At 35.6% G+C, this 12,249-nt stretch overlaps 1 protein-coding gene across 1 annotated transcript; it reads left to right on the top strand.

Moving 5' to 3' along the window:
* The first annotated feature begins 1,052 nt into the window (after positions 1 to 1,052).
* On the top strand, positions 1,053 to 11,823 carry LOC110591437 (integrin binding sialoprotein). The gene is given in 7 exon segments (XM_021702343.1): positions 1,053 to 1,106; positions 1,200 to 1,250; positions 1,346 to 1,423; positions 5,531 to 5,593; positions 10,532 to 10,702; positions 11,289 to 11,639; positions 11,641 to 11,823. Coding segments are annotated over 7 exon segments (951 nt in total).
* The last annotated feature ends 426 nt before the right edge of the window (positions 11,824 to 12,249 follow it).

The raw sequence follows: 12,249 nt of genomic DNA, 5'->3' as shown, positions 1-12,249 counted from the left end.
TGAGAGTTCCATCTTCAATTCTTCCACAGAATTGAAGTCTCCATGATGACTACTGCCCTGACCCTGAAAAGCCCTTGATCCATCCTGTGAGTCTCCCCACTAGTGATGGAAAGCTTAAGTGGAGCTGCAGAATAACCTCATTTGAGGAAATTTGTCCCTGATATCCCAAGGTGAAACTCTAATGAGCTCTTCTCATAGAGTTATTCTTAGACATGGCTGTTTGGTGCTACATGCTATGAGAACAGTATTTCACATATTATGGATCATTTCATACACAGAAAAAAAAATACAAAGTATTCTAAGGTATTCATAGGAAAATGGCTCCTATTTTCCATCTTACAAATAAACTTTTAGTCCAAAACCCATATAGAACCAATATATAGAATATATACCTATAGAATCACTGTTATAAAATCAATCATTTAAATGTATTCAATTTTTGCTTAGTTTTCAATTATAAAAAAACAGGTCACATAACTACACTAACAATTCAATTCCTTAGCTGATATTCCTATGTCAATGATATTAGGAAGCCTCCTTACCCCAGTGTGAAAGCCCCTTACAGTAATGAAGTGGTCTGCCACTGACAAATCACAGCAGATAGGGTAAAACCAAATATGGAACTCAAGATTACTCAAACAGGTAAAGTTAGTTTTCTACCACTTAAAAAAAAAAGCAACAATTTTAAAATAAAAGCCACAAAATTGGTCTTAATTAGTCAAAACTTCAACTAGATAGAAATGAAAACAAATACCTCATCTTCTAGTATGAGTAAAAAAGTCACACTCTGGGGCATGTGGGTGGCTCAGTCATTAGGCGTCTGCCTTCGGCTCAGGTCATGATCCCAAGGTCCTGGGATAGAGCCCCGTTTCAGGCTCCCTGCTTGGCTGGGGGCCTGCTTCTCCCTCTCCCACTCCCCCTGCTTGTGTTCCCTCTCTCGCTGTGTCTCTCTCTGTCAGATAGATAAAATCTTAAAAAAAAAAAAAGTTACACTCCTAGTTTTAATATTTATTAACTTTACCACTTCATTAATTCCAGAAGCAATCACCAAAATGAAGACTGCTTTAATTTTGCTCAGCATTTTGGGAATGGCCTGTGCTTTCTCAGTAAGTTCAATATTAAAAACCTATATTTATTTCCTTGTTTGTCTTTTCATGTAAAAGAGAGAGTATGTAATAATTAAATGTTCTTATAAACAGATGAAAAATACTCATCGAAGAACCAAATTAGAGGATTCTGAAGAAAATGGGGTAATTATGCTTAGCATACTTTCTTGGCCTGACTATACTTCCTCTAGATTTATTGCATAGTAAACATGAATATATCATTTATTTCGCTTATGCAGGTCTTTAAGTACCGGCCACGATATTCTCTTTACAAGCATGCCTACTTTTATCCTCCTCTAAAACGATTTCCAGTTCAGGTAAGTATAAAAATTAATTTTCTTTCCCACCCATTATAATTTAAAGGGTATCAAATTTAACTACAAAACATCTAAATTCAATTCTCACTGAAAGTCAACCAGAAAGACTTACTTCCTACAAAAAGTTTGTTTTTACTACAATACAATAAAATTTATTCCTAAGTCCTCTTTTAAAGCAGAGATATACGCATCATTTGGGCCCAGTCTAGAATGATATAATAAAAGCAAACACCTTGGTACAGAGTTCATATATTTTGGCTAATGCATTGATGAAATGGACAACTTTATCTGTTGTTGACAATTAAGTCAGTGATAAGGTCACTAACAGTCATTTTATAGTTGAGTCAATACTGTCATATAGCTGTTAACATCCGATCATTTACAGTCCTTTAATTGGTAAGGGAAAAACTGACTTCATAAACAGCAGAGACCATTTTTTTAAAAACATTCCTGATAATCAGTGGTGATTGCTGAAGATTTTCTGAACCTCTGACCTGTGTTGGTCACTATAACAGAAGCGTGGCTCAAGCATGATAGAGGAAAGAGACAAATTCATGAAGTGAATTGTGAGAGTGTGTGTGAGAAAAACAAAACATCCTTGAAATTTGTAAACAAAAAGGAAAATAACAAACACTAAAAATAAGAATTTCTGTTTTTACTAGGTTACCAGTGAAGAAAGCCTTTGAAAACTTGAGGGTGTGGTGTTGGTTTAAAATATTCAACAAACCAGAATTGTGCTATTTTTATTACTATACAGTTTGGGTTCAGGGCACCACTTATGTACCATTTGACCCAGGACTCCTGAGACACTAAAAGCAGTCAAGATGCTGAAAACGATGCCTCAGCACAGTGGCTTGGCAGAGCATCCTACCATATGTTGGGCCAACCCATTTCTAACTCATACAATGATAGGAAATGATAATCTTAAAGTATTTATAGCACCATAATAATTATGGGGAATGTGTGTGGCCACAGAAATATGAGCACAGATGATACAAGAGTTGTGGGTTTTCAGAATTGTCTTCCATTCTTTGGTACACCTCAGACCCCACAAATAAACAGTGCTCATTTGAATGTTTGCTTCATTCTCTTTTTTTTTTTTACTCTTTTTTTAAATTTTTATTTTATTTATTTGACAGAGAGAGACACAGCGAGAGAGGGAACACAAGCAGGGGGAGTGGGAGAGGGAGAAGCAGGCTTCCCGCCGAGCAGGGAGCCCGATGAGGGGCTCGATCCCGGGACCCTGGGACCATGACCTGAGCCGAAGGCAGACGCTTAACTGACTGAGCCACCCAGGCGCCCCCATTCTCTTTCTTAAGCTAAATGGAAATGATATTAAGTTTACATTTCTGGCTAGCTCCTCAATTTTTTTAAAATATCACATAGAGATATTTCCATCTATAAATTTTTATAGACATATAAATGTGATCCAATTAAAATATCCACAGTGAAAAGATATTAGGAGAGGTTATATTTTTCTTATGATAAATTCAAAGTTCAAAAATCTTTAAGTAGATTTTTAATATACAATATTTAGAGAAATTATATGCAAATTCATTTCAACTAATGTAGAATTTGTTAGTAAGACAGTTGTATTTTAAAAATATCCAATAAAATATATGCTCCAATCCAACAGCCTGACCTAGTATTGATGATCATCTATTCTCCTACTTTACAAAGTTTGATTTCTAGAATTTTTTCCCTTACATGTCTACTTATATATTTTCCATAGCTCTGTATTATTTATTCTCTTAAATCTATCAAGTATTTGGTGCCCAGATTGTCACCCCCAAATTCATTAAACTGTATTGGCTTTGAAATTTATGTTTTATTCAAACAAATCTGTTTACATATAATAATTTCTTTTTTTCTTTTCTTTTTTTTTTTTTAAGATTTATCTATTTATTTTAGAGAAGGTGCGCACAAGTGGGGGGAAGGGCGGGGGAGAAGGAGAAAGAGAATCCTCAAGCAGATTCCTGCTGAACATGGAGCCTGACGTGGGGCTCCATTCCATAACCCTAAGATCATGACCCAAGCAGAACTCAAGAATTAGCCACTTAACCGAGAGAGCCACCCAGGCACCTTTACATATAATCATTTCTAAAATACCAACTTCCATGAAATATGTCATATCACTTATAAAGCTATCAACAGTCTACCTATAGCTTATCTCTCTGCTTGGCTATAGAAATGGAAGCATAAATAAGCCTAGTACCCTAAGCATTTTTAATTAAGGAAATTGCTTCTTTTAGGAATCATATGTTATTTGAATTGTATGCGAATTCTTTGAGGGCAGAATCTTTATATTTCCTTTATCGTACTGATCTCAGCTATCACAGTGCTTGACACAGGGAACTGTCCATGTTTCCAACTTCATCTTTTGCGACCACCCTCATTCTCAAAACAATGCCTGAAACACATATTTTGGGACCGAATAAATGGGAGTGACAGAAGTTGAAAGGAGTAATGGCAAAACATATATACATATGTGTGTGTGTGTGTGTGTGTATTTGACTTCTGGAAGAATAGTGTCTTAGTTACAAATTGGCATAAATGAAAGAAAGGAAAAAAAAATGTCAAGGCTTTAGGGCATTTCATGAAGCTTTAAAACCGTGTTCACTGCAGACACTGAAGAGTGATGTGGTTGGGACAGCAAGAAAGCTAAGGGTGAGGAAGCCTGTAAAAAGATTCAAACATTCCCACTGAGACAAAATACATTGCAAAAATATGCTGTCCTCTCTATTAACTAACAAATAGAAATAGTTTACATGTAATACCATGCTTTATTCACCCTCTGAGCTAAGGAAAGCACAACCATTAAAGTCATGGCAGTGGAAGAACAGGTATAATTATTCTCTTTTCCACCCAAGGTTATTCTTGGCTCAAGGGGACAAGCATTCCCTTTTCTTGGGTGGATGGCATGGCCACTGAAGAATGAGTGCTACAGGGACAACCCTGAGTAGGACTGGAATATGAGTGTTTCCTCATATCTGATCTCTAACCCTGAGGTTCTTCTGAAGCTCTATTTTCTAAGACCCACAGTACTTAACTAGGTCATCAGAATCTAAGCTAAGATTTGTAGGGCAGAAAATAACAGCATCTTAAGTCAGGTATCCATTTATCTACCTGGTGCTGTTAGGGGTGGTTGCAGAAAGAGAAGGAAAATTCAATTTATCATTGGGAGAAAGATGAAAAATCTCCACCGTCTTAAAGTCTCTGATAACAGGTGTTTAGACTTATATTTCCTTTTAAAAAGTAGCAAAGCTTGTTAACTTATATTTTTATATACAGACTCCTCGGTTTAATATATTCTCATTCACTATTGAACTCTTTAGAGGGATGGTATTCTATAACTCTCCTAAATGAGTAAGTGAATTAATTTTGCTCTTACATAATTTTTACCTCATATATATAAAATCTCATTTATATATACAGAGAGGCTTATTTTATGAAGTAGCTTTAATTAGACTGAAAGATATTAAAAACTATATGTAAATCTAATTTCAAGTTAAATTCTAATTTAAATTCAGCAGGAGCTCATTATTTAAAAGAATCATTTAGTAACAACTTTTATTTCACAATAAGCCTAATCATTTCATTTATATTTTATAAAGAAAATAAAATAATAAGATCTATGTGTTAGTTCATTTGCCTTGAACTGGCTGGAGAAGTCACAGGCTCTGGGCTTGATCCCTTCTCTGTAAAATAAATTGAATCAGATAATCCTCTTGTTCTTGCAGAGTTAAGCAATTCTGTGATTCACTGCTCTAGTTTTTACATACAAAATGTTTCAACATATTTCCTATGTTTTTGGTATTGAAAATGGAGTATCTCATTTCATATCTTGATCACTACAAAATGCCTTTTTCTAACCTCATTTTATATATTCCCAATCTCCTTATATCTTTTTCTCAGATTCATATGAGAACTGTTCTAAGTAAATAAATCAATCAAGATGGTAATACTAATTAGGATAAATATTTGTACATATTTTATCTTAATTCAATCAGCAGGAAATTTCCTTTGGTGTTAAACATATGTGTACATATATATGTACACAGATATTCATATATTTATGAATTCACACATATACACATTTTTTTTTAGAGCAGTAGTGACTCATCTGAAGAAGATGGAAATGGTGACAGCTCAGAAGAGGAGGAAGAAGAGGTAAGGAATTTCTGCAGGATTTTTCATAATAAATCAGGCAGCATAAAAACAAATAGGAAACTAGTCTACTGTAGCCTGGACTTAGCAAACAGCCATTGCCAGTTTACCAACTACCCACAGTCTTCTATTTTGGACAAGAGGAATGTTATTGAAATTAGAACCAACTAAAATGACCTGTTTAAAATACTATTGCAGTTTGACGTTAAAGTGACCTGTAAGCGGTACACAAAACCAAAAATGTCTCCATAATAAGCGGAAGAAGTGTAAATTCTGATAAAAAGAAAAGAGAGTATTATCTATACTTAGGTGGACAGAACATGATGATAAAAGACAAGTCCCTAAACTCAGTGCAATACTTGTTTTAAGGACTGAATTTAAACTCAATTTACTACGTGGGTAGTATATGAAAAGCTAATCCTATATCCTCTACAATGTTATTTTGATTCGTTGGTCTTTCTTGACCCACAAAGTAGGGTTGTTGTTTTAAACGAGAATTTCATATGTCTTTTTGTCTAACAATAAAATTTATGTTCTTATAGAAATGCAAATACTCAAGGTGTATAAATATATAGAGCACTATATGGTACTACAGATTCTACACATAGTACTGCATAGTCCTCTATAGTACTACAAATTAGTGTAGTTCACGGCTAAAATTCATCTGTATATCTTGGAAATTGTGCTCACATGTTTATAACTGACACTCTTGCTCAATATACTAATTAGGTACCTTTTCCTGGATAGTCAATTATAGCTATCTACTGCTTTGGGGACCTTCTAAATTCAGGTATTCTTAAGTGCTATTTATGAATGGGCAGCAACAGTCAAAAATGGATCATGTATAAACATCTGCTATCTTGAAAATAAAATGGTATGGGAACTTTAAAAGTGACAAATAATTTGTTTGATTTTTTTTAACCATAAAAGTATCATTTCCAGTACTATAATTTACCCTAATAGCTTAAGGAAGACCTTATAGGAATATCAAGCCAGTACCAGGAAAAATGCCACCTACTAAATCCCACAGAATTTTACCCGGAGTTCCACTTAGTAATCTTACACAACAACTAAGCTGAGGTAATCCATTTAACTACAACTGTTTGCTGTACAGCGATCGCAAAATTGCCTTGCCAGTAGATTTCCCAATTAGATTACATACCTTTTGGCGATGGGTTCTTCATTTGTTATGATGGTGGTTGGGAATGGAGGAGGATTAGGACTTCTTTAAAACTATGATGAAATCATACACACTCAAAATGTTGCCAACAATCTCTGAACATTAATCATCCTCCCAAAACTTATCTGCAAACTTCTCATGACCCAGAGGACGAGAGCCCATAGGTTTCATCTCTGGTTTGGGGAGAAACAGTGCTGTACCGTCCTTATACCTCCTCACATTGCCTAGCACAGTTTCTTATACAATATATGGTATCCAACAAATACCTGGTGGTTTGGTTTTGAAAACTTCAGAGAATAAATACTCCAAACATCATTCATTAAAAGTGATCATAGCAAAGTGGATAAATAAACCTGGAGGCTTCTCTCCTGAAGAGATTCTAGAACTCCCTTTTTCCCCATTTCTTCCCTAAAATTTCATTGGCAATTCAGGTTAAATACATAGAGTCCCCAGGAATTGTATTCAAATGAGAGGGTGCTTAGGAATGTTTTCTATTGGGTGATCATTTTTTTCCACTCCTAAACTATTCAGCCTCACTTTAAAAAAAACTTTTATTTAAATATAATATATACAACACAATTATCATATGTATAGATGTCACTGAAATTTCAGAAACTGAACACACAAGTGTAACCAGCACCGTACCAAAAAGCAGCACATACATTGTGCTCCATTTCATTCATTAACCAAAGCCACCAAGAGCAACTGCTATTTTAAGTCCTAACAGATATTGGTTTTGCCTATTTTTGTGTATTGTATAAATGGAATCACACATCATATATTCTTTTATGTGTGGTCTCTTCCACTCTCAACTTCAACGGTTGATCCATATCGTTCTACAACTGTTTATCATTCATTCTCATTGTCAGTATCTCATGATGTGAATGTACCACAATGTATTACTCTTCTGTTGATCGGCATTTGGGTAGTTTCCAAGTTTGGGCTATAACAAAGAGTGCTATTGTGAACATTCTAGTATTCCTTCTGGTGAACATATGCATTTACTTCTGGAGGCCATTTTACTTAGAAGTAAAACTTCTAAGTCAAAAGGTATGCATATGTTCAATCTGAGTAGAGGCAACCAAAGCAGATATACTGTGATCTCCGTCTATCAGTGTATCAGTTGCTCCACATTCTCACCAACACTTGTTTCTTTCAGTCATTTTAGCCATTCTAATGGGCTAATAATACTTTTTAAAAAATTATTGCTAATTTTTCTATTCAAAAAGATATCTGATGCTTAATACCCATCAACAGACTGATCTGTTTTCCTTTTTAATTCACTGCAACAGGATATCCTTAAATAAAGTATCTAATAAAGAAAGGGCTTTGTAGGAGAAAATACAGAAGTTCATGAGTTGAGAGTTTGGATTTTTAATCATGACTTTGCCACTAATGAACTACCGTCTATTTGACCTGATGCAAGTTATTTATCTTATTGGAGCTCAGGTTTTTCATGTGTAATATGACAGTACAGGACCCAAATTGTATGTTCTATTCTAAGAATCTTTCCTCCTTCTCCCCTGAAAGGTTCAGTCTGTTGGAATAAAGCATAAATGAGAAAAAATAAACAGCATGGTGTTTGTGGGTTATTTGTCACAATTAGCTTAGAGACTGTTTTGGGGTGGATTCTAATAGTCCCAAGAGTTTATTGAAACAGTGGAATGTACAAATTTGATGAAATAAGCATATTCTTCTTTAGTCACTTTGTTTTAAAACGTAATAAGGCAGGCTAAATCTGGGTTGTGTTTATTTTTTTATTTTTATTCTTTACATAACTTATTTTTTCTTCTAACATTTTGTTTTGGAATCTGTGGATTAAGTTTTTATTTAAATTCCAATTAATTAATATACAAGGTAATATTTGTTTCAGGTGTACAATATAGTGATTCAACACTTCCATGCAACACCCCGTGCTCATCACAAGTGCCCTCCTTAATCCCCATCACCTACATAACCCATCCTCCCACCCGCCTCCCCTCTTGTAACCATCAGTTCGTTCTCTATAGTTAAGAGTTTCTCAGTTTGCCTCTTTCTTTTTTTATCTTTGCTTGTTTGTTTTATTTCTTAAATTCCACATACGAATGAAATCATATGGTATTTGTCTTTCTCTGACTTATTCCACTTAGCATAATACTCTCCAGCTCCATCCACATCATTACAAATGGCAAGATTTCATTCTTTTTCATGGCTGAATAATATTCCATTATATATGTATATGTATATATATGTATATGTATTACATCTTCTTTATCCATGCATGTTTTGAAGTCTTGACTTTTAATATTAGCTATGAATCACATCAGACTAACTCCATTAACAAACAACTGCCTAACAACATAAAGGCCAAGAATAAAAGGTTAAATAAGATTATAGTAATATTAATAAAATTATAATAACCATTCATTTGAGGAGTATTAATTTTTTTAAGACATCTTCATGCAATAACTTTATATACCACTAAAAATTTCTCGGAGTGTTTAGTTTCTTCATTGCACAGTAAAACTGATTGTGTGTCAAATGCCTAAAGTTTTCTGAATACTGCATACAATACAGAACTAGCTTATATGCTGGCAGATGACTTTTGAATTAAATATGTTTTTTGTCTAAATACACTTGAAAGCATATGAAAAATATTCACTTCTTTTTGCCAGTAAATAAGACATGCAATCAATTTGTTTGAAGAGAGGCATTTCTATAAAAATTCCTTTAGGAAAAAATATCCTAGGCATAGTGTGAACATTCATATAAATCCTCTTCCTCATCAAAAACATCATAGTGCATTACAAATGGCTCAGCTTTTTAAATTAGAAAATACAGCTTCATCACATATAAGACCTTAAGGGGCGCCTGGGTGGCTCAGTCACTAAGCGTCTGCTTTTGGCCCAGGTCATGGTCCCAGGGTCCTGGGATTGAGCCCCACATCGGGCTCCCCGCTCGGCGGGAAGCCTGCTTCTTCCTTTCCCACTCCTCCCTGCTTGTGTTCCCTCTCTCACTGTGTCTCTCTCTGTCAAATAAATAAATAAAATCTTAAAAAAAAAAAAAAAAAAGACCTTAAGCAAGTTATTTAGCTTTTCTGAGCTCACCTTCCCTTTTTTTTTTTTTTTTAAAGATTTTATTTATTTATTTGAGAGAGAGAGTGAGAGAGAGAAAGAGCACAAGAGGGGGGAGCGGGAGAGGGAGAAGCAGACTCCCTGCTGAGCAGGTAGCCCGATGCGGGACTCGATCCTGGGACTCCAGGATCATGACCTGAACCGAAGGCAGTCGCTTAACCAACTGAGCCACCCAGGCACCCTCACCTTCCCTTTCTAAAGAGAATAATAATCCTACCTTACAAGGCTACTATAAGAAATTAAAAAAAAACAGGTATAAGCTCTCAGCTGATTTGTCAGCAAATGTAAGAATCCATTTACTACCATGTTGTAATAGTACATAAGACTTTAAGAGCCTAAGGCATCTAGGATAAAATACCACATAGTCAGATATGCTGAAATTATTACAAAAGCATGTTTTATTGATTAAATAGAATATGGAAATGTCTAAAAACAGAATATGGTGAGATAAATAGAATGAGGTAACCTTGAGTTGAGTTTTAAGAAGTGAGAAGTGCAAATGGCATAAGAGGAAGCAAAACTGTTAGCATTAGGTGATGAGCTGGCTGAGGAATACAATGTTTTTCTCAATTGTGGCTCATGACTCCAACAGATTTTGAGTTCTCTTCCAGCTAAAATAACTTTCCTTGCTCTGGATATTTTCACCAGGAGAATTCAAATGAAGAAGAAAACAATGAGGAGAATGCAAATTCTGACGAAAACGAAGATGAAGAATCTGAGGCTGAGAACACCACCCTTTCTACCACACCTGGCTATGGAGAAGAGACCACACCTGGAACAGGGTATATAGGTCTAGCTGCAATGCAACTTCCCAAGAAGGTAATCATTCCTCAAAAATGTTAAATCTGATTTCATTTCTTCACTGAAATCTAAGGTTATCTTGACACCAAACAGAGTGTTTTATATTACCTTCATTAACTCATTGAAAAACCAAGAGCAGATTCAATTTCCCTGTTTACAAATAAGGAAAGATCTTTTCCCAGGCCATGCTATTACACTGACTTCCTACATTATAGCAGAAGACTAAGCACAAGCATCTTAGCAATGGATAGAAGGTCCTGAAAGATGCCACTGTATTTCAGGGAAGAGGACTCTAAGGCAGACAAAATGAATAGCAAAGCTATAGGAAGCATCTCCCACAGAGAAGGCTTATTTATCAAGTACATTTTTCTCCATCAAAACCCAATGACAAAGGTACTAGTCCTGAATTCTTAAAACACCCACCAAAGGTACTAATTCTGAATTTTTAAAACACCCACCAATTCTTTTGTAAGTTAAGCTGGCTTTAATTAAAAAATACATCTAGAACAAGGCCTTAGGTACAGCCTGTGTTGAATGAAGGAATGGTCTTAGGTTTTTACATTTTTACACCTAGATCTGGATTCTTTCAAACTTTTCCTTACAGGCTGGGGATAGAGGACACAAGGCTACAAAAGAGGAGGAAAGTGATGAAGAAGAAGAGGAAGATGAAAATGAAGCAGAAGTGGATGAAAACGGGCAGGGCATAAATGGCACCAGCAGCAACAGCACAGAGGCAGAAAATGGCAATGGCAGCAGTGATGGAGACAATGGAGAAGAAGGTGAAGAAGAAAGTGTCACTGAAGCCCATGCAGGAGGAACCACAGTGGCTGGAAAGCAGGACAACGGTGGCTCGAAGACAACAACCTCTCCAGATGGTGGGTTTGAACCTACGACTCCACCACCAGAGCTCTATGGGACTACCACCCGACCATCTGGGGAAGCCACCCCCCCCCGGATATGAGGGAGAATATGAACAAACAGGCACTAACGAATACGACAATGGATATGAAGTCTATGAAAATGAAAATGGGGAACCTCGTGGGGATAATTACCGAGCCTATGAGGATGAGTACAGCTACTATAAAGGGCGCAGCTACGACGGCTATGATGGTCAAGATTACTACTACCACCATCAGTGAAGGTCCAGCCTGGGATGAATTCCTCTATTCTGGTATTTCATGTGGCCACCACTTTCAAAGTTCAACTCAGGAAGGTGAAATATAACAAATGTGCATATTATAATGTGGAATTGTGCTACTGTTCCAAAATAATTTTCTCTAATTGCTTCTGCAAGTAATGGGCTTCTTGTTGCTTTTCCCTGGTATGTTATTGAAAGGTTATTGTAAATCAGGGCCATTTAAACCAATCCATGAGATTGAGTTCAATTACATGTTTTGAGGTTGTAGTTTTATAAATAGTATTTTTAACATGTTTATACTGCTAAAACTCTTCATGCAAGAAGTGCTTCTAAGAATTAACATTAATGACACTATATACAAAGTATGTGTAGTTCTTTAATCACCCTACCTATCCAACACTGTATATTATATTTAATTATCATCTTC

This window comes from Neomonachus schauinslandi, chromosome 2, assembly GCF_002201575.2.
Source record: "Neomonachus schauinslandi chromosome 2, ASM220157v2, whole genome shotgun sequence".
In the NCBI taxonomy this organism is placed as follows: domain Eukaryota; kingdom Metazoa; phylum Chordata; class Mammalia; order Carnivora; family Phocidae; genus Neomonachus; species Neomonachus schauinslandi.
This window is presented reverse-complemented; position numbering and strand designations above follow the sequence as displayed.